This window comes from Hoplias malabaricus, chromosome 4, assembly GCF_029633855.1.
Source record: "Hoplias malabaricus isolate fHopMal1 chromosome 4, fHopMal1.hap1, whole genome shotgun sequence".
Lineage (NCBI taxonomy): Eukaryota > Metazoa > Chordata > Actinopteri > Characiformes > Erythrinidae > Hoplias > Hoplias malabaricus.
The window spans coordinates 51,240,867-51,263,559 of NC_089803.1; the positions used below are offsets into that span (position 1 = coordinate 51,240,867).

The 22,693-nt window shown below is 38.4% G+C and overlaps 2 protein-coding genes across 3 annotated transcripts in view; both read left to right on the plus strand.

The window, feature by feature from the left end:
• Nucleotides 1–2,729: 2,729 nt before the first annotated feature.
• On the plus strand, nucleotides 2,730–14,980 carry ing3 (inhibitor of growth family, member 3). The gene is made up of 12 exons (XM_066668533.1): nucleotides 2,730–2,885; nucleotides 3,031–3,102; nucleotides 4,855–4,955; nucleotides 5,329–5,394; nucleotides 7,006–7,102; nucleotides 7,363–7,434; nucleotides 7,838–7,954; nucleotides 8,289–8,452; nucleotides 9,795–9,985; nucleotides 11,201–11,393; nucleotides 12,668–12,706; nucleotides 13,866–14,980. The coding sequence occupies exons 1-12, from the start codon at nucleotides 2,858–2,860 to the stop codon at nucleotides 13,980–13,982; spliced, it is 1,257 nt and encodes a 418-aa protein (XP_066524630.1). The 5' UTR covers nucleotides 2,730–2,857; the 3' UTR covers nucleotides 13,983–14,980.
• A 3,834-nt stretch (nucleotides 14,981–18,814) lies between these two features.
• Nucleotides 18,815–22,693, plus strand: part of cped1 (cadherin-like and PC-esterase domain containing 1) — a 93,490-nt gene continuing 89,611 nt past the window's right edge. For both annotated transcript variants that reach the window (XM_066669919.1, XM_066669918.1), the window contains exon 1: nucleotides 18,815–19,178. In XM_066669919.1, coding sequence (XP_066526016.1) covers nucleotides 18,972–19,178 — 207 coding nt within the window. In that variant the 5' untranslated portion in view covers nucleotides 18,815–18,971. The remainder of the gene's footprint in view (nucleotides 19,179–22,693) is intronic.

Sequence of the window (22,693 nt, forward strand, 5' to 3'; positions counted from 1 at the left end):
TAAGGGTCAAGGCCGTAAAACTCTACTGGATGCTCGTGATCTCCGGGCCCTTAAACGTCACTGCACCTCAAACAGGAATGCCACTGTCAAGGAAATAACAGAATGGGCTCAGGAATACTTCCAGAAAGGATTGTCAGTGAACACAATCCACCTTGCCATCCGCCGTTGCCAGCTGAAACTCTACAGTGCAAAGAGGAAGCCATTTCTAAGCAAGCTCCACAAGCTCAGACGTTTGCACTGGGCCAGGGGTCTTTTAAAATGGAGTGTGGCAAAATGGAAGACTGTTCTGTGGTCAGAGGAGTCACGATTTGAAGTTCTTTAAGGAACACTGGGACGCCATGTCATCCGGACCAGAGAGGACAAGGATAACCCAAGTTGTTATCAACGCTCCGTTCAGAAGCCTGCATCACTGATGGTATGGGGTTGCATGAGTGCTTGTGGCATGGGCAGCTTGCATGTCTGGAAAGGCACCATTAATGCAGAGAACTATGTTCAGGTTCTAGAACAACATGCTCCCATCTAGACGTCATCTCTTTCAGGGAAGACCCTGCATTTTTCAACAAGATAATGCCAGACCACATTCTGCAGCAATCACAACATCATGGCTACGTAGGAGAAGGATCCGGGGACTGAAATGGCAGCCTGCGGTCCAGATCTTTCACCTGTAGAGAACATTTGGCGCATCATAAAGAGGAAGGTGCGACAAAGAAGGCCCAAGACGATTGAACAGTTAGAGGCCTGTATTAGACATGAATGGGAGAGCATTCCTATTTCTAAACTTGAGAAACTGGTCTCCTCTGTCCCCAGACGTCTGTTGAGTGTTGTAAGAAGAAGGGGGGATGACACACAGTGGTAAAAAATGGCCTTGTCCCGACTTTTTTGGGATTTGTTGACGCCATGAAATTTTGAAACAACATATTTTTCCCTTAAAATGATACATTCTCTCAGTTTAAACTTTTGATCTGTGATTTGTGTTCTATTCTGAATAAAATATTAGATGTTGGCACCTCCTCATCATTGCATTCAGTTTTTATTCACAATTTGTTTGGAATCCGGTTTGTAGAATATAAAACACTGTGGTAAAAAAAGAATCTAAGCATTAAACGTGTGATCAGTGTTTGTTTCAATGGAGAAGACGTACAGATCTGGACTGCTGACAGATGCTGGTTCAATTTTTATTCAGGGATAAATGTAAATATCTGGTATATTTTTTAGTTAATTATGTTACACTAGTGGCTGAGGTGTATAAGCTTTGGCTCTGCACACTAAAAAGGGATTTTGGAGGGTGGTTTAAGCCAAGTAAATAAATTAAATTGTTCTATTTGCCAGCGAGTGTAATATATATTAATGGGTAAATTGTATTTTGCTATAAATATATTTTAAAAGAAATAACTGCAGCTTAAATTATATAATCAAAAATACTCCAAAATTATTGATTAGGCCTGTGCTGCATCATGCACACCCACAATAGTTCTCGGGCATGAGGAGCTGCTGCTGCATGCTTTGTGAGCTTTTGGACCCATAGTTGGCTTTGCCCTGATTGGCTGACCGAGATGGAACGCTGTGAAAATTAAAAAATCATATTCGGGAATGCAGTTTCATTCACATTCTGTATGATATCAATACTGCTTCCATATTATTCAGAATAACACAAAACAAAAAATAAACAAAGCTTTTTATACACTTTATATGTTGCACAGTTGAACATTGTACAGTTTTAACTTTATTCATTTTAGATATAGTTTATTATATATATTTTATTCTATTTCTATTTCTATTTCCTATTTCCTTTGCTCTTGAATTTGTTTAACATGTGCAGACATTCATCAAAGCATATCACTGCGAGATGTACCCTGTACAATTATGTATGTGACAAATAAACTTTGATTTGATTTGATAAATCTGAAAAATGGTCATGGTTCATGAAATGCATATGCAAATTCCCATCCACTATTAGTTAGCCTATTTAAGGATCTAAAAACCCTGAATCTGAAATAGTGGTTATAAACCGTTGAAGGAAATTTCTCTGAACAGGAATGAAACTTGATAAAAACATTTTTACAAAAAATATTGCTTTTTTAAAATAAACAGAGAGAATAAAAAGACTAGTTTTGGGGCAGTCATATAATATAATATAATATAAGTGGGCTTGGGCCTGAAAAGTTGCTGGTTCAATTCCCAGGACCAACAGGAAAAACAGAGGAGGCAGTAGGGACCAGTTATAATAATAATAATAATAATAATAATAATAATAATAATAATAATAATACCATGACCATGAAATGGATTAAGTGGCCAGTGGATTAAAGTGGATAAAGTGTATTCCCAGACATTATTAATTAGAAATTCATGCTGTGGTCCTGTAATCCTTAAATAATTTTTCAACATTTTGTCTAAATGTCTTATTATTATTTAATAAAAAGAAGATGTTTTAAAAAGTTTAAATATACAGTGATCTAGATTCAAATGAAAAAAAAAGACAAAACTGCACTAAATGTTAAAAATAGATTCACGTTTATAATGAAGAGGGTGTCACAAACAGGACTTTGTAGTTTTCTATTGTAAAACTAATATTATTATGGGTAGTATTAATATTACATTTATTTCTTTTCATTCAACCGCATTTTAGATTGAAACGTGTAGTCCGTGTTCAAACAAGAACTACATATACCATGAGTACGGCCGATGAAGGCCGTTTCTACGTCACTGAACTGTTCGTCCAATCACGGCGCTCGTCCTTGAGTTGAGACACCACCTCTTTTACATCGTCTTTTTTTCGGCGTACATCGAGGCAAGGCGCCATATTGAAGAGACCTCTGTTTTGTGTAAAACAGACGAAAACAACACACTCGCCAAAATGCTGTACCTGGAGGACTACCTGGAGAGTGAGTTTGTGCGCTGTGTAGTGGGTTCTGGTCGGTGTGTGTGAGCGTGGTGCCCGCTATGACCAGTGTGAGGGAATAATAGCTGGTTGCGGGAATTAGCCGCGGGGCTAACTGTGCTAACAGCGGTGTGTGTTTTTTTGTGCAGTGATCGAGCAGCTTCCCATGGATCTCCGCGACAGGTTTACGGAAATGAGAGAGATGGACCTGCAGGTTCAGAGTGAGTCCCACACACACACACACACACACACACACACACACACACACACTCACACTCACGCACGCTGCAAATAACAATGTAAAGCCTTTATACACTCAGCTCACATTTACGCCTCGTAGATCTTGTGGTGTGATCTGAATTCAAATAGTGTTTCAGTGTGAGTTAAAATGAGATAATAGTGCAAGACGCTGAGACTTATCGGAACCAAGTTAGTCACAGACCCGAGTAGTTTGAGATAGTAACTTTGCAGAGCAGTTGCCCACATTCAGATAGTAAACAACGGTCTATACACACGCTCCAAGTCCTGAAATGAGTGGAGTTTAAATATAATCTAGAAAAAGCAAAAACGTAACGGTGCACAGAACGTAAGCTTAACTGACATAAGCTAAGATCAGTTCGAGACACGAACATTACATTTATTTCAGTCCCAATAATCGTTATTATCTACATAAGCAATAAACGGATTCTTCAGAGTTTCAACACGTCATGAAAAGAAACATTTTCTTTCTTTTTATAGGATGTTCTGTTATGTATGTAAACAAACATATAAATGTACAATAGTTCATGTACAGAAAGTAAGCTGCCAACACCTTGAATTAAAAATGTCACTTACGGGTTTATTTTTTTATGTTAATTGTTTATATAGTGTTTTTAATGAGCAAGATTGCTTTTTAGATAAATCAAGAATATAAATATGGTGGTGAATTACTCATTTTGCTGATTTTAAATGAAAATACATTAAGACATGCTTTACACAGAATGCACTTTTGTGCATTTTCTTACACAAGTTATATTTATTTGCTGAATGCAATGTTAAATAAAGATGAAAAGGTGTCCTGTATCATATTTATTGCACATTTTGTGATTTATCTTTTTATTTCTTCAATGTATAAACTCATCACATTTCCCGGTTGTAGATGCTTTATGTAAGAACAAAAAAAAATACATAAGAGGCTGTGCAACTTTCTGCATGGCACTGTCCAGCGCTGCACCTAAGTCTCATGCACTTTTAAAACTGTTGAGTGTTGTCATCATTGCCCCGTCCCTTATATATGAAAATAATGGCAGCGAAAAGCGTTATTATTTATATCAGTAAAATGAATTATCTTGTGGGGTAGCTGGAATAAATATGGCTTCCAATTTCTCCTGGAAACCTTTACAGATTTGTAACAGTAGCATATTTGATATTACATAATAAAAGTATTGATCGGCCAAACCAGGTGTTGAATGATAAGTGTAAATGAAACATGGGGAAAACATAAAAACACACATCATGTTGTACTTATTGTTATTGTTATTAATCCTAATACTAGTAATTTCCCAGAACATATGTTATTTACATGTTGGTGCTGTTGGACATTGTGTCTTCAGAAATGCAACTCTACATCATCAGAATTCAAATTATTTCTTTTGTTCCATGCGTCATAAACCTACACACAGACCACGGTATCAAAATGTATATTGGAAATGGGCACGAAATAATGAATTATAACTAAATACAAGAAAACTGTAAGGTATGGATCGTTTTAAAACATTTTACCAGCAGATAAAAGTCTGTCTGACGTATATTTAACTCAACAGATATGCCTTTGAAGAACTCGTTAACCTACACTATGTGAAATTCAAAATTTTGTGTAGAAGTGTGTAGCTTAAATTTTTAAACAGGGAGCTCTTAGTAAGAAAAAAAAATCAAAGTTTAGTATTATATTTAATTATCTATTTTCAAGTCATAACGCTATTCTTGTTTTTCAGACGCCATGGACCAGTTGGAGCAGAGAGTTAATGAGTTCTTTGCCAATGCTAAGAAAAACAAACCAGAATGGAGGGAAGAGCAAATGGAGGTTATTAAGAAGGTACGATGCATATTTATATTATATTGTAATATATATTGATAAAGTGGCGGTATTGAGAAGCAGCTGTTACCTTTCAGTAGCACTTTACAGATTGTGGTAGTGTTACCGTTCATAGGAGAGTTTTCCTACAGTTAATGAATTTAACTTTAAAGTTTCCTTAGCTGCTTCAGTTTTACGCTCAGTGATGCAGGTTGTTAATAATATAGAGTATGTTTAGTTCATTTGATTGTAGAATTCATAAGTGATGTGTAGTTTAATCTGACCATTTTAATAGTTCTGTTTCATGTCGTTATTTTGGGCACGTGTGCAGGGCAGATTACAGTAAACAAGACAACTGCAAAGTAATCACCTTCCTTCTCTTTCTGTCTCTTAGGATTATTATAAGGCTTTAGAAGATGCGGATGAAAAAGTTCAATTAGCCAATCAAATATATGATTTGGTGAGTAATGACAAATAGAAAGCACTTTCAACGTTAATCCGCTAGGTGGCAGCAACACATTGTAAAATTATGTCGGGATTGAAGGTCCCCCCCACCCCCCCAAAAAATGCTGCAGTTTATTTGCACATTGCTCATGGATTCATTGTGGAAATACATTTGGCAATGCATTTCTGCTCCTAATAACTGCACATGATACAACAACACAGATGTAATCAAAGCTTTAAAGTGGATGATTCACAGTGTTTCCTTTAGAATGAATTTTTTGAGCAGTGGTGGCAGGCACCCTCACCCTCACACACCACTCCTCCAACCGGTGCAGCATAGAATTAATGAAAAAGTGAAGAACACATAGACTACAGAATAAATTTTACACATAATTTTTATATATATATTTATATGAATTCAGTTGCATACACTGCAGGCTTAGAGCACTTAATGTTTAGCGATTTCTTTTTTTAAAAATAGCTCCATGGCTCCATCACAGGGAAACTCTGACAACGGTTTTATCACTGGATTAATCACACTTTTCTTTTTTTAAGATTAAAGCTTTTAATAAATGTTTTTTTTTTTTCAAATTTAAAATAAAATAATCAATTTAAGAACAGCACAATCAACAAGACACATTATATTAATGTTCAATACTTTTATTAATTGCAACAAAATTCTGTGATAAATTACAAGTTAAAATACTAGTAATATAAAAACAAATACATAGTGTAGTATACAAGACAAACTGGATAGAGGAATCTTTATTATTCTCTCTGTTGTTTTGATGATTTCTGAATAAAAATCTCTTAATTTACTAAATAATTGTTGGGGTCAAACTTGGTCAGGTGGTTAATCCGTTTTAAAAATGAACACGTTAGCTTTGAAAGCACTATTTTAAAGCTAATATGTAGAATCTAAACAGGCTCCATTCATTAGGCAGTATGGGCAAAACCGAAAATCTATCTTACATTTCCTTTTAAACTACCTTTCTTTCCTCTCCTCTATTTCTCCCACTCTCACGCTCACTTGTCAGGTTTGTAGAGATAGAAGCATTGCTATAGGCATAATTTTTTCACTTCTTGTATTCCTCATTCCAAAATAGAAGCCCCCTGCTTTTGTAATTGCAGTTTCATGTAATTATTTAAATTCTGATGAAGCAGTGGCAGTAATTAAGCCCCCACAAAATACATGTAACGGAACACTGACTCCTTTTCAAGTCTACTCTGGAAGAATAAGTATGTGTATAATCGGCCAACGTACCCTGCCACTGCTAGATTTTAAGGATGAAGGCTGTGCAGAGAACTACAAGAGACTTCAGAAAAACAAAAGATTACTCTGGCTAAAGAGCACAGGTCAAAAACTTTCAAAACCCTACATCACTTATAAGACATTTAGACCTGTCAAAAACACAAAGTACACTTTTTTTTAATGTTTGGTAGCCTCAGTGCCGTATACAAGTTGTTTTTAGTGTTCGCTATGACCAGTGTTACAAGACATCAAGCGAAACAACGATCCAAGTCTGTGTTATTTCATTATGTGCATTTAATATTATATAACTTGTTACAAATGGTACAAAATATCCCTGTGCCATTAATGAGGTTTTATTTTGGTATGTTACATCAGGTGGATCGACATTTGAGGAAGTTGGATCAAGAGTTGGCAAAGTTCAAAATGGAGCTGGAGGCAGATAATGCAGGAATCACAGAGATTTTGGAGAGACGTATGTAGCAGCTCAACCACAACTACATACTCTATTTAGTATAAAACTGTGTGAATTTTGTAGGTAAAATTGGTGAACAATAGTTGGTTAGATAATTATTTTTTTAATAATGATGTCTTAGCTTTGCATACATAATTATATTAATTACATGTACATGTTTGTTTGTATTCTCTAGTAAGATTGATGATATTGATTTTCTTTTCAGTCTGCTTAAGCTTTTCTTGAGATTGCACAGAAATAATTGCTTTTATCTGCTGTAGGGTCGTTGGAAATGGATAGCCCTTCTCAACCTGTTAATAACCACCACGTCCACTCTCACACTACAGGAGAAAGTAAGGCCATTTTCATGTGTATACTTTTGATCATATCTATCTGTTGTGTGTTTAAAATATCAGTCATTATGGCAGAGAAAATGTAAACGAAAAATTCAGTGATATTTGATACAAAAAAATGTCTGTTTGTACATTAGAGAATACTTCTAAGATAAGTATTTACATATTTTTTATAAAAAAAAATTTTAAATAAAGATTTTAACTTATGTTTAGCTTACAATAATTGCTAGAGAAATGTTTACAATATGTAGTCATTGTGTAATTGATTTATTTTTATTATTTAAAAGGGGGGAGAAAAAAAATAGCTTAGAGGAATAGCTTTCTCACACTTTCTCTCTAATATATTTTTGTCATGTTTTCTTTCTTTTTCTCGTGTGTGTGTGTCTCTCTCTGTGCTCATCAGAGAGGAAGTATAGCGCGCCAACCCACCACACTACCGAGCATGTGCCAGAGAAGAAGTTCAAATCTGAAGCTCTGCTCTCGACGCTCACATCAGACGCCTCTAAAGAGAACACGCCGGGTAGGCCCAACACACACACACACACACACATTGCATCCGTCCTTTCATTATATTATTATTCTGTCATTTATTTTGTCAAACTTCATAAGCTAAGTTTGTAAGAGGATTTTGTGCTAAAAGGATCTGTCGTATCTGTCTATACTTGGGTAATGAATTATGAATGTGTGTATTTGGACTACATTTTTTTAATGTATTCATTTTCTAACTGCAGAGATCTGATCTAAATTTAAATATTTTGGTTATTTATACAATATATGTGTGGCAAATTGAGGTTAGGTTTAAAACACCATGCACGAAAGGTGTATTGATGTGTGTGTGTGTGTGTGTGAGACAGGCTGCAGGGTGAACAGTACCTCTACATCTTCAAACAATGTGTACAGTGCAAACCCATCTCAGCCTATTTCCTCCTACAACCTGAACTCTCTGCCAGCGGGCCCAGCTGCTGGTGCAGGAGCTATCACTATGGCAGCAGCCCAGGCAGTACAGGCCACAGCACAGGTAAAGCATGTCCCTCACTCATTGTTTGCTGTAATATACCCTCCCTCCCTTCCTTCTTTCCTTCCTGCCTTGCTCCCTTTATACTTCCCTATCCACGTTTCTGTATGTCTGTCTTTTTTTTTTTTCAGGACGACACCACATGTCAAAAATGTTACATTGATTTTCTTTATGACCACAATTAACATATTCTATATAGCAGGGGTTCTCAACTGGTCTCAGCCCTCGGGTCATTAATTCGTGGCCCACTTTTATAGAATACAATCCAAGCAAATTTATTTTTGAAAAATAGCCTTCAAAAACACATTTAAACATACATATGCAGGCAAAGTGAATTTAAGAGCAATTCTTTTGTTAAAGATATTGAGGAGGAATATGACAACTGCATGTAGTTACTATAAAAAAATGAATATCAAAACTGCACAAAATAAATAAGGCCACAAAATGAGATATTTCACTTCTCTGCATATCTCTGCATTCAGAGTACAATGGTAAGAAACTGAGGGGCACCATGCCAACTGCATGTATAAAAGTTTTGTTTGTAAACGGCACATTAGTTTGCGTGGTTTCATGCTCTCATGTCCCAGCACTTCATTACAAATAACACACTGGGGTTTCTGTTTGTGTTTGTCCTCATGAACGAAAACCCACATACTCCGGGTTATATTTGCATTTCGCCTCTGAACAGCATCACAAATTTAAAGAGTAGGGCAACCGACAAACGAATGGTGGTTACCATGGCAATGAGAATGCTGCATGTTTCTGATGCGTGCCTCTCTTGTTTTCTTTTCTCAAGATAAAAGACGAGTACAAAATCAGATGAGCATTAATTATTCTTAATCTTTATTATTAATATTTGTTAATTTATTCATTTATTTTTCTCAACCCACCAGTGGAGACAGTTGAGAATCGCTGCTATACATTGACCTGAAATGCTTTGAGAAGCGTTAGTGTAAATAACATATTTGTTTGCACTCTCGTTTCCTCCAAAAAAAAAGAACGCTCCTTGGTAGGTGGATTGGCGACTCAAGAGTATCGTGTGTGTGTGTGTGTGTGTGTGTGTGTGTGTGTGTGAGAGAGACCCTGTGAAAGACTGGGTGTGATTCTGGGTAGGCTCCGGCCCCACTGTGACCCTGAACTGGAAAAATCAGTTACTGAGTGTGCATGCATGAATGAATGTTAGGTTGCTGTTGTGAGGTTTCATTTTGAAATGGACATTTATGGTTTTTGTAAATTCTGTATTTCAACAATTAGATCCTTGTCCTGTGAACTGTTAAATGTATGAAATGTGCTTTGTGAGATGAATGCATGCTCTCACGTGTCTGTGTGTGCACTTGTGTTACAGATGAAAGAGGGCAGAAGGACGTCCAGTCTAAAGGCGAGTTATGAGGCCATTAAGAACAATGATTTTCTGGGTCGTGAATTTGCCCTGAACAGAGAGTCTTCTGGCTACTCTTCCTCTGCACTGGCCTCCACTCTCACACAGTCCCTCACACCCAGCAACAGCTCAGATTCCCGCACAGGACGCAAGAACAAGTAAGAAATACAGATGCACCAACTAGGAGTAATTAGATTGTTAGTTGTTTTTATTTGTTTTTGTTTTTTTTTCTTTCTACTAATTGTCTCATATTAAGAAATAAGACAATGTCAGTGAAATACTTAATATAATGGCCATAGTGTTATCCAGTTTGATTACTGGTATTGTTGATTTTGCATGTGCTTATTGGTTGTGTATATTAATCATACAAAGGGATTTGATGTTAGAACAGTGCCTGGCAAATCAGGACTCTCTTTGAATTGTACAAGGCAAACTCACTAACAAATAACTTTTTTTAAACAAAAACTTTCCCCAAGGAACACTCTAGTGACATTGTGTCCTTGCTTTTTGAATCTTGTTTAAAAAAAAAAAAAAAAAAAAAAACCTAATCAGCCACAACATTAAAATCACTGACCAGTGAATTGAATAACATTTATATCTTGTTATAATGGCACTTGTCAAAGAATAGGATAGTAGTTATTAGTACCTACTCATATTGGTCCAAGGATGGACAGCCAGTGGACTGGTGACAGTGTCATGGACACCCTTGGCTCATTGATGTTCATGGGCAGCAAAGGTTAGCCCGTCTGATTTGATCCCACCAAAGCATTACTGTAGCACGTTTTGCTAAAAATGTTTAAACCTGCCGTGATAGAAACGTATGAATAAAGAGTGCATTGCAGCTTGCTGCGTATGGCACTGCAGACTGGACAGTACCCATGTGGAAACCTCTCCGTAACAGAAATCTATGTGGGGTCTATATTGGGCATGAACATCTGCTGCTTATATTTTGGTGCCACAAAACATAGGACACTTTCAAAGTTCTTATGGAGTCCAAGATTTGGTGTGTATGAGCTGTTTTAATATGGGGAAGATCTATACAGTATTAGGCATGGTTTTAATGTTATGGCTGATTGTTATAGAATCTTCACGATGCAAAATTGACTGCAATCTTTCATGAAAAATATTACATTAAGTAATGTGTGCTATATTGCTATTCTCAACGGAAACCTCAGGAAGTGTGTTTTTCCGGACTTGTACCGTTTGTAAATGTGCAGGCTAAATACCCACTTCCCCTCTTCTCTCTTTCCCTCTGTGTGTCTGTATTTATCTGTCTATCTTTTGCACCGTAACTGTGTATGAGCATCTCTCTCTCTCTCTCTCATTCACTCTCATTCATTGTGTGTGTGTGCCTCCCCCCCTTTCTCTGGCAGAGGCAACACGAAGTCTTCCAACCACCAGTCCTCCTCCTCTTCCTCCTCCTCTTCTCTTTCGTCCTGCTCCTCCTCTTCAGCTCTGGCCCATGAACTGGTCCAGCAGACAGCTGCACTGCCTGAGAGTGACAGTAGCGGTCAAGTGGACTGGACCTATGACCCCAATGAGCCTCGCTACTGTATCTGTAACCAGGTATACACACACACACCCTTTGCTTTAAGCAGGCTACACTTCAGTGAAGGTGACCAGAAGTCAAAATGACTGTGCATTCCTGAACAGGTATAAAAAGGACCAAGAAACACTGATAATAATTACATTACTTCAGACGTTACTTGAATGAGGAGTGTACATTCGGGTGGGTCAAGATTACACATGTTCTATGGCTGTGCTCGGTGCACGACCTTAAATGCACATGCTTGGCTGCACATATATTTAAAAGAGAGTTTTGTTCTGTATCCATTCTAAGTTGCATTGAGTGAATATATTTTTCAGAAATCTGAACATATAAATCTTTGTCTTGTTTACTGCTTTGCCCTGTATTTAAACTGTTAGTTATACTGGTTGCCTAATATATAAATAGTTATGGTTATAAAATACCATTTAATAATGTAACATCATTCTGCATCAGCTTTGTACATTCCCCAAACATTCCAGTTTAGCAGCTAGCTCTAAAGTTCCTTGACCACAACACACTTTGGCCTACCACAACTACTGAATCTACTGATCATATATCAACAATTCCTGAATCTTCAGAACAAACAGCTGTTCATTTGTTGTGCTGAATCTCATAGATTACATAAGTAAAATAAATAGTGGTCTCTTACTCTGATAAAAAATATTAATGAGTATTAAACTTACAGTGACTTTCCAATGAGTTTGAGTATTGTTCCAGTCGTAACATTTTGACATGCACACCATTGTCAAAGAAAATCATTTTAAATAAATATTTTAATTCAAACTTTGTTTATTATATTACATTTGCTGTTGGAGATTTTTCAGTGTTTCCCCTGCACCTTCTCAATATGGTGGTAGTTCTTAGTCTGAAGCCAAATTAGCTTCTGTGGGTGCATACAAATAAAATGTAATGTGCCTAATAAAATGTAATTTCACCTAAAAAAGCCACAGATATTGGCCCTAAATAGTTTTCTTATAGCAGTGTAATACATGTGATTATCAGGGTGTTCACTCGGTGGCATGTATTCTTTTGGTATGTGTGCAAATGCATTGTCTCCTTCAGAAGACTTTTTTTTTTTTTTTGTCTTTGCACGTTCCACCAAACAATATTGCTTTTGTTGAAACTGTGTTGACGAAAGATTAGTTAGTGTGTGTGTGTGTGTGTGTGTGTGTGCGCGCATCAAAGCACCAACTAGAGCCATGTCTCTCTGTCTGCAGGTGCACGCCTGCATCAGTGTGTTTGTGTGTACTTGGGTACATAGTTGTCTAAAAACACCTCTTTGTGTTTTCAGGTGTCTTATGGTGAGATGGTTGGCTGTGATAACCAGGATGTAAGTACTAAATCCTTTGCTGCAGGCTCACTCTCTTCCACATATCGTCCCTGTCAACCATATAAACACACACACACACACACACTTAGTCACTCACTGACCTCTTCATAATGGATTCTACAAGAGCCCTTAATTTCCTCCCTCTCTTAACTATGAATTATATTATACCTGCTGATTACTAGACGGATTATTAAGATTATTAACTGAATAGTTGGGGTTCAGGTAAAGATAAACTTACATATATATACCACCAGATTCTGTAAAACAATGATGACAGCAAAATACCCTAATACTAATAAAATATTATAAAATCAGTACATTATTTTAGTTATATTTATGGATTTAAATTTATATATTTTTGTATTGTTTGTTAATTTAAGGTTGTATTATTATTGTTGTTGTTATTAATAATAATAATATTATCAGCATTAATCCATTTCAGGGTCTCGGTAGAATCAAACTATTGAGTTCTGAGTTCTGTAAAATCCAAAAACCTGCATTTTCTCATTCCCATTTTTATGAAAACCATAATTTAGTCTCTTTTTTCCGTGTCTTTTTCACGTTCTATATTCCAAGTCATAATCAATTTTAAGTTAATTTTTTCTGCTTGGTCTCCGTAATAACTCTCATGAATCACTTTATTTAGTGAAAGAAGCTTGCTGTCCATTAAACTTTAGAGTCTCTGACTGTTGGATAGGATTTACAAACGGATCTATCCTTTCTTGTGTTGCTCAGTAGTTGAATGGTCAACAGCTCAAAGATGTGAAAGTCATACACTGAAAAATAAAGTAGTGTATTGCAAATAGCTCTATGGGAGTCTCCACTTCTGGTTTTATAAAAGCATTTTAGAATTTTAAACATTGCACAGTAACACACAATCCCATGATATTCACTTTTGCCCTGACATGAAGTCAAAGGATTTAACAGGAAATAGAGATTTGTATTCTCAGATCTCTATACGGGAAAAAAGTATGTATTACATCCACAGTGTAATAATAAATATTCAGGATAATCCTTGTGAAAAAGCAGATTGGCTTTCTTTCCCCCTTCAGGTTGCAGTCAGTCTGTGTTAGTTCACTCCTATATGATTGTTGCCATTTTTAGAAGAGTTGAATTTGGGAAGTGCTTTGATCTTAACTATCCTTTCTTCTTTCTGCAGTGTCCAATCGAGTGGTTCCACTACGGCTGTGTTGGCTTGACTGAGGCACCCAAAGGAAAATGGTATTGCCCACAGTGCACAGCAGCCATGAAGAGGAGGGGAAGTAGGCATAAATAGACATTCATCATCCCAGGGCTGATCCTTCTACTTTACAGTCCACAACATTTGCCCATATTTTTCAAACTGGCTGATGCCCCCTTCCCTCTTTAAAAGCTGTCTTAGAGACCGTTTTACCAGTGTGATCTGTGGTTGCATCCATCTAGGTGGTAAAAAATATGCCTTTGAAGGAAATGTATCCGGTCGGAGGTCTCCCTGGCTGTAATTGTAAATGGTTTGAGATTACTTCAGGCCATTCTGTTATTCATCTTCCACGAGTCCTAATTGGTGGGGGAGGGTTTGCCGTGCACCCAAAACTCAGACATTCCTCAGTCTGCCACGCGTGATGGAGGGGGCCGTCATGACCTCCAGCACACATTAGTGCTGTGTGCTCTTCTTAAAACCATATTCACAGAGACGAGACAGACTTGGAAAACAAGTCCACAGCTGCGTGGACTATGAACCCCAGACATAAGATTTTTAGATTTTGCCATGCACATGAACCAATTAGGGTGGTTAAAAATGGTTTTGTAACAAGTACCAGTGAGGACTGATTTAACACAAGTAGCCCAAGACAAGCCATTGTCCTACGTTTTTATGAAGGTTTTGCTTATATCTGCTTATCTGTTGGTGTGCCCTTTCCTTTTTTTTTTACTGCAGAGTACCCTGTATTGACAAAATCTTAGCAAGTCTTGCATGCTGACCAAATTACAAATGACTGCGGAAGTTGCCCACTAGCAGTCAAGCCTAAATGTGTGGTATCCTGTGTTTATGAATGGATGACAATGTCATGTCTTGGGGAAGGACTTTTAAAAATATAAGATCTCTGTATGATGTACTATAAAAAGAACAAATTGATAATAATCAGGGCCCTGTGAATGTATAAAGTATGTGTATGTGTCTAGCCTGTACTGCACTGAAATGGTGATTCAAAATTCAAAATCCAGAGATGTAGGGGAAAAAAATCAATAAAACGATCAACATCTTTTGGTATTTCTTCTGCTAAAGGATCTCTTTTTTTATTTTTATTATTATTTATTTTGGATCCTGTCACTGAACTACACTCAAGTTCAAAATGTGAGCCTTGTTAAATTTAAGCTAGCGTTTTGTAAGGTGTGCATTCTGAATTAAACCAAGTCAGCTTTAAACCAAGTCAGCTTGGTTACTCTTCTCGCAGGATGTTGGTTGCAGTGTGCTTAAATATCCACGTTTTTTCCCTCTTTACCCTCTCCCCACACGTTTTTTTCCTCTTTACCCTCTCCCTACACGTTTATTTCCTCTTTACCCTCTCCCCACGCGTTTTTTTTTTCCTCTTTACCCTCTCCCCACGCGTTTATTTCCTCTTTACCCTCTCCCCACGCGTTTTTTTCCTCTTTACCCTCTCCCCACGCGTTTTTTTTCCTCTTTACCCTCTCCCCACACGTTTTTTTCCTCTTTACCCTCTCCCCACACGTTTATTTCCTCTTTACCCTCTCCCCACAATTTTTTTTCCTCTTTACCCTCTCCCCACACGTTTTTTTCCTCTTTACCCTCTCCCCACACGTTTTTTCCTCTTTACCCTCTCCCCACACGTTTATTTCCTCTTTACCCTCTCCCCACACGTTTATTTCCTCTTTACCCTCTCCCCACGCGTTTTTTTCCTCTTTACCCTCTCCCCACGCGTTTTTTTTCCTCTTTACCCTCTCCCCAAGCGTTTTTTTCCTCTTTACCCTCTCCCCACGCGTTTTTTTCCTCTTTACCCTCTCCCCACGCGTTTTTTTCCTCTTTACCCTCTCCCCACGCGTTTTTTTTCCTCTTTACCCTCTCCCCACGCGTTTATTTCCTCTGTACCCTCTCCCCACGCGTTTATTTCCTCTGTACCCTCTCCCCACGCGTTTTTTTCCTCTTTAACCTCTCCCCATGCGTTTTTTCCCTCTTTACCCTCTCCCCACGCGTTTTTTTCCCTCTTTACCCTCTCCCCACGCGTTTTTTTCCCTCTTTACCCTCTCCCCACGCGTTTTTTCCCTCTTTACCCTCTCCCCACGCGTTTTTTTCCCTCTTTACCCTCTCCCCACGCGTTTTTTTCCTCTTTACCCTCTCCCCACGCGTTTTTTTCCCTCTTTACCCTCTCCCCACGCGTTTTTTTCCCTCTTTACCCTCTCCCCACGCGTTTTTTTCCTCTTTACCCTCTCCCCACGCGTTTTTTTTCCTCTTTACCCTCTCCCCACGCGTTTTTTCCCTCTTTACCCTCTCCCCACGCGTTTATTTCCTCTTTACCCTCTCCCCACGCGTTTTTTTCCTCTTTACCCTCTCCCCACGCGTTTTTTTCCTCTTTACCCTCTCCCCACGCGTTTTTTTTTCTCTTTACCCTCTCCCCACGCGTTTTTTTCCTCTTTACCCTCTCCCCACGCGTTTTTTCCTCTTTACCCTCTCCCCACGCGTTTATTTCCTCTTTACCCTCTCCCCACGCGTTTTTTTCCTCTTTACCCTCTCCCCACGCGTTTTTTTCCTCTTTAACCTCTCCCCACGCGTTTTTTCCCTCTTTAACCTCTCCCCACGCGTTTTTTCCCTCTTTACCCTCTCCCCACGCGTTTTTTCCCTCTTTACCCTCTCCCCACGCGTTTTTTTCCCTCTTTACCCTCTCCCCACGCGTTTTTTTCCCTCTTTACCCTCTCCCCACGCGTTTTTTTCCCTCTTTACCCTCTCCCCACGCGTTTTTTTCCCTCTTTACCCTCTCCCCACGCGTTTTTTTCCCTCTTTACCCTCTCCCCACGCGTTTTTTTCCCTCTTTACCCTCTCCCCACACGTTTTTATTTATTCATTTTTTAACAGTAATAACTTTCCTATAATGGTAAGTTTTAATTAACTTTAAATAAAACACTGATTAACACCAGCAGTGAGTTCTTTGCTCCTGCTCCCCTTTTCTAGGTTGAACTTAGCTTCACTTCATAGAATCCACTGCTCTTAATCTCAGACTAAAGGCAACATTTTTTCCTCCCTGAGGATCAGGAGAGCAGTAGCAGCTCCAGCACAGCTCTCTACCCCCAGGAGGAAGTTACTGTTGATTTTCTGTCCCTCACATATACACACAGATTTTTTTTTCTTTCCCCCCCTTCTGTGGACTAACTCAGACCAGGTGCTGAACTAAAGCCCTCCTGCTCTGCTCTCTGCACTCACAACACCTTCAGACTGTAGTGCTGTTGTTTACCGGTTCTTACTCTGACCTGTGTATTTTATTTTCTTCTGTAGCCAGGAGACATGTTTTCTTCCATCGGAGGGTGGGGGGTGGGCAGTAGTAGTCTCAGTCATGAGCCTTCTATGATGAGAGTGTTTTTCATCAGCACTGTGGCTCAGCTGGAAGAAGAAAGATTTTTTTTTTCTGTTCTCACCATTCCATGAACAAACCAGCAACACTGGGAAGGTTCTGAGCAGTTAAAGCCTTGTAGTGCTTTAAATAATTGTTCAGCTTGTGAAGAGTTGCAGTACATTCCGCATGTGTACAAAGATTTGAACACCTACGGAAAACTAAAGGAATATACAGGAACATGAATGTGGTCTTTCATAGTAGATTTATATTAAATGATTAGTTTCAGGTGTGATATATTCAGGTACACAGCCAATTTACATTAAAATATTCATATATATGTTCTCTCTTGTCCCTGTATTTATTTTCACCTGATCAAAAATTGAATGTGTCCTGTGCAACTACCAGCTGCGAGGAGAGCTGTGAAAATCTTATTCTATAATGCACTGTTTGGCCAGAAATGTGTGGACATGTGCTCATAGAAGAAACAACATATTAATCCCCTTGGGGAAATTGAGAAAAGATTTACAGATCCACCATGACCTTGATCCTGATGAAGTGGTTACAAAAACATGAACGCCTACTCTTTAAACTTTCCCTCTTTGACATGTTCCCACTTTTTGCTGCAGTAACAGCTTCCACCCTTCGGGGAAGGCATTTAACTACATTTGAACATTTCTGTGTGTATTTGGTAGAATTGAACCTGGTAAACCACAGATTTTGGATGATGATGATCCTGAACCCTGCTCCAACTCGTTCCGAGGGTTTTGAGTTCTTTATTAATCACTCCAGAGGACACAGGTCCACTGCCCAATGCTCCATCCCTCGGGCTAATGCTTGGTATTGGACATGGGGTTTTAGACTCGTGTACAGCTGCTCCACAGCATCCCATTTCATGCCTTTTAAGATTTGTTTGAAAACGTTTGATACGTTGGACATTTGTGTTCATGGGGAGCAATGGGTTGAGGAAAAAATTCAAAATCATTTATGATTCCAGTTGTGTTTGTACACTTTTTTTTCTTGCTTTTATGTGTATGTTTTACTGGTGACTATTTTTCTATTATTTAAATATTATTGTATCTGCTCAACCCCTTCTATCTTCCATAATAACTTTTCATGTATCATGAGCATTGTTACTGGAGAGAACATATGTGTGAGTGAAATAACCTAAGATTTAGTTTAAAACTGCCTTATTAACATGTCCATGTGGGTGAGAATACGCTAGAATACGTACCATGTGATAAATCCACACCACTTAAAGCCTCTGTGGATGACATCTAAATATTAAATGTGATGAACAAAGAGGGACTAATACATTGACTGGACACTACTTGTTTAAAATGAGGGCATAGTTAATAGATGGAGCTAAATATTACGAATTTTTTACACTCTAAATATGTTTTTATAAGCTGATTTTTATTATATTTGAATGTGGGTGGGATTAAGGGCTGTAAATATGTTTTTCTAACTTCTTAGGGCCATCGCAGTACTGTAAGGAAACATTTCAAAGTGAGAAAGAGGAGATTCTTTTAAAGTCCCGCCCCTCTCCGTGCTCGGGAGCGGAGTGAATTGTGGAGGTCTCGTCTCTGAAGGAGCTCCAGGCGTTCCTCCGGAGAGTTGTGTTTTCCTCCCTGGTTTGTCTCGGAGGGCTGCTGCGTTTGACGGATACTCGTCCCCGATGCTGTGCCGTGGCTGTGAGTGCGGAGCGCGCTTCTCTGATCGTGGGGATGCTGCTCGCGCCACGGCGGTGTAGGAGCTGCACAGCTCCCGCGCTCCTGCTCGCGCTCACCGCTCTCTTCTTCTACAACTCCTCCACCGTGGACCGGACAAGGCTCCGTACCGCCCAGCAGGACCCGACCAACGAATCTCGGATGGACCGGAGTGGCAGGGACGCGCTGCTCTTTGAGCCACGACAACTTCTCTCCCTGCTGGAAGTAAGTGTCAGCTTCTGGTGTGGCCAAAAGTTTCTGGACACTCGCTCGTCCAACATCTGTGGAACGTTTGAAGGCATTAAGAAGGATTGTGTCCCCTCTACTGTGGTAATAGCTTCTGTAGAGGCATCTATGTGAGGATTTCACTGCTTTCTCACACATAAATACCCTATTTGTGAGGCCGGGTCCTAATGTTGGATGATGCTCTCTAAATCGTACTAAATACTCTTTAGTAGAAATATCATCTTTCCAGGGAACACTAGCTTAACAACCACAGTGTTGACACATTTATATATCCCACTGGTGGTCCTAAAATAATATCCTGATCCAGATGTCAGGCAATGTTGTAATCACATTAAATAAAACTTTTGGGGGTGGCTAAAATCCACCGATGTCTGGTTACTATCACTTCCATTGGTTTCTTGAAGAATTTAGCATTTGACACCATTGACTTTGACTGCATTAAAAGAACACTTGGTAATATTTTTACATTAAAAGTACAGCTTCAAAATAATTGTGATGCTCCACTGACCTGTAATACAGACCTGTAATCTATTCCAGACTCTGCACTGCAGAAATGTCACTATGTAACACCAACCCCCACCCCCACCCATCCTTGATTTCAGAACAGTGATGTAAAATTGAATTACACCTTGCATTAGCAAAAACACCCAGTTATACCAAGTGTTCCTTTAAATAGTTAATTATGCAGCAGTTGTCTTAAAGATGCTTTTGGCCTGGTGAAAATTTAGAGGTGAAAATGAGAGGTCAGAGGAGCAGAACCAAATGAAATAAACTCACAACATGGATTAGATAATGGGCTTTTTTTTAAAAAAAAAAGGCAGATAAATATGTGGGAGAACCTGTTGATGCAGAATTCTCTAATAAAACATAACACAAATTTTATAATTGCAAATTAAAAACATTATGAAGCCAATCATCAGGTATTCTCTTGCTTTGTTTAAGTGAGTGGTGTGGTTTAGAACATTTTCCCCCATTTCTGGTCCTCATCATCTACTGCCCTGCACAAATTAGGGATTTTTCGGGTTTAACACACACACTTCACCCAGTGAGGGGCTGAGCTAATTAGTTGCATGATGTGTGTTGAGCAAGGCGAACACCAAAATGTGCAGAAGAGCAGGCCTCTAAGACGATAATTAGGAAAGACGTGCAGATAATAAACACATTTATTGGACTAATTTGATAGTACAGAGCCCTGCTGGTGACATGCATTATTGCATATTTACAAATTACTAACGTGAGGGAATAATGTTCTAAAGCATAGCCACATCTTAGTAAAGCATGTACGGTATCTACAATCAATGCTATGACTTAATTTTTTTTTTTTTCTTGCAACTTAGCTACTCCACCCCCACCCCCCACCAACATCCCAGTCGACAAGGAACGTTCCAACAACTTTGGCTAACGTTATGTAAAAGTTTGCCTAATGTTAGAAGCAAATGTGCTTACAGTAACAACAATGGAACATTCCATAAACGTTACTTGACATTGATAAAAGTTCTCTAAATGTTAGTCTGAAACGTTCCATATGAACATTCCATGAACGTTCTTTTAAATATATATATATATACACATACGTGTGTGTGTGGAAATATATGTATGGTATTATTTAGACACATTTTAGGAAATATCACCTGATTTACCTTTTACATCAATGAACTTTTTATATTTAAATCGTATTATATATAATTCAATAATATATTTAATATACTACTTTTTATCTTATCTTTTACATTTCTCCTAAATTTTCTAAACGGAAATTTCATAAATAATGCATGAAAAACTTCTGTTAAGAGAAATAACCATTTTCCACAGTGCATACTGTTGCCAGGTTACAGAGATTTAGCGGTTAGAGGAACAAGTTTAATCCGGATGGAGTCTGTTTTGTCACTTTATTGTAGACGGGCCCTGTACTGACAAGATAAGTGAGGAATAAAATAATGTTTTAATATCATTACCTGTTTTGTAAGGTTTATTGAACATTATATAAATACATCCCATAGATTTAGTAGCTTTACAGTTTTAACAGAGCAAATATTAGTTCACGGCTATTTAGCTAGCTAGCTAGCTATCACGCTATCTAGCTTAGCTAGTGCTAGCTCTGTATTAAACCTTAGGTAAAACTGATTGTATAGGCTCTTAAATTTTCTCGCAAATGTTACTGAATAAGTTATTCATTTTCAGGCTGTTTTCTGGTATGTGGCACATTTTTTTAAACATCGTTTATATTGTTTCTGGTATTGTTTATTTCATCAGTATTACAGGTCTGTTATAGACAGTCAAGGTAGCTTTACATCTCTGCTTTACATTGATTTTGAGTCAAATAAGTTTCTCGCTTTTGACTTTTGACCAGGGGGAGTGGGGCGGGGGGACGGGGGACTACAAACTGGTTAATCCCCCCGTCAAAGGCAAGAAACTTCTGTGATTCCGGGTAGGCTCTGGACCCACCGTGACCCTGAACTGGCAGACAATGAATGAATGAATGAATGAATGAATGGTTTCTGCAGTAGTTATGGGAATTATGTTATCCTGAGACATATTCGAAAGCAAGCAGACATTACTCTTGTGTACAGTCATAAACTATCAAAAGAACACAAAAAGAGCTACCAGATTGTGTTCTTGCTAAATTCTTCAGTAAATTTATTTGCATTGCTCTTTAAACTTATGCTGTACAGTACAACCTTAACACAGGTGAGTAATTTAGTCATGAATAAGAAGGAATAAGACCTCACCTCTTTCACAGGGCAACACAGACACACACACACACATTCACTCAGACCTACGGACAATCTTGTCACCAATCCACCTACCAACGTGTGTTTTTGGACTGTGGGAGGAAACCGGAGCACCCGGAGGAAACCGACGTGGACACAGAGAGAACACACCACACTCCTCACAGACAGTCACCCGGAGGAAACCCACGCAGACACAGGGAGAACACACCACACTCCTCACAGACAGTCACCCGGAGCGGGAATCGAACCCACTGCAGCAGTATTCTCTTTACAAATTTGTTTTATATATATAAATATATATATATATTTTTTTTTAAATCTGGAAGTAATCCCACTAATTCAAATAATTTAATTAAAATTTGCCTGAGATTTCACCAAGCCAAAAATTTACAGCTTTTGAACATAAATTTTAGAAGTATTAAAGTATTTTTGGAGGAAAAGCTGAATGCTGGCTAGCAATGGGCTAAGTGACAGTGTGGAAGAGGGTTTATTTATGTGCACACATGATTCTGCTCAGTATCGATATAACACACCTGCACCAGTTCATAATAGACACAGGGCAGAATATATGTGTCAAGACATCCCAGATGCCCCGACACAGATTTATTAATCTTTGACTTTAGTCCAAATGGAAAGTGTATGTGTGTGTTGCGAGAGGTGGCATGAACCAAAGGTTGAAAAGAAAGTTGAGAAGAGTGAGCGAGAGAGCTGCAGGAGCTTAAGCTTGTATTGTTGACATGTGCCTATGATAATCCCCCTGTT

Excerpts from the sequence above, each read along its gene's own strand:
- ing3 (XM_066668533.1), top strand. The coding sequence starts at position 2,858 with ATGCTGTACCTGGAGGACTACCTGGAGA. Across the intron at positions 4,956-5,328 it reads AAATGGAGGTTATTAAGAAG|GATTATTATAAGGCTTTAGA; the intron begins GTACGATGCATA and ends TCTGTCTCTTAG. Across the intron at positions 7,103-7,362 it reads CACAGAGATTTTGGAGAGAC|GGTCGTTGGAAATGGATAGC; the intron begins GTATGTAGCAGC and ends TATCTGCTGTAG.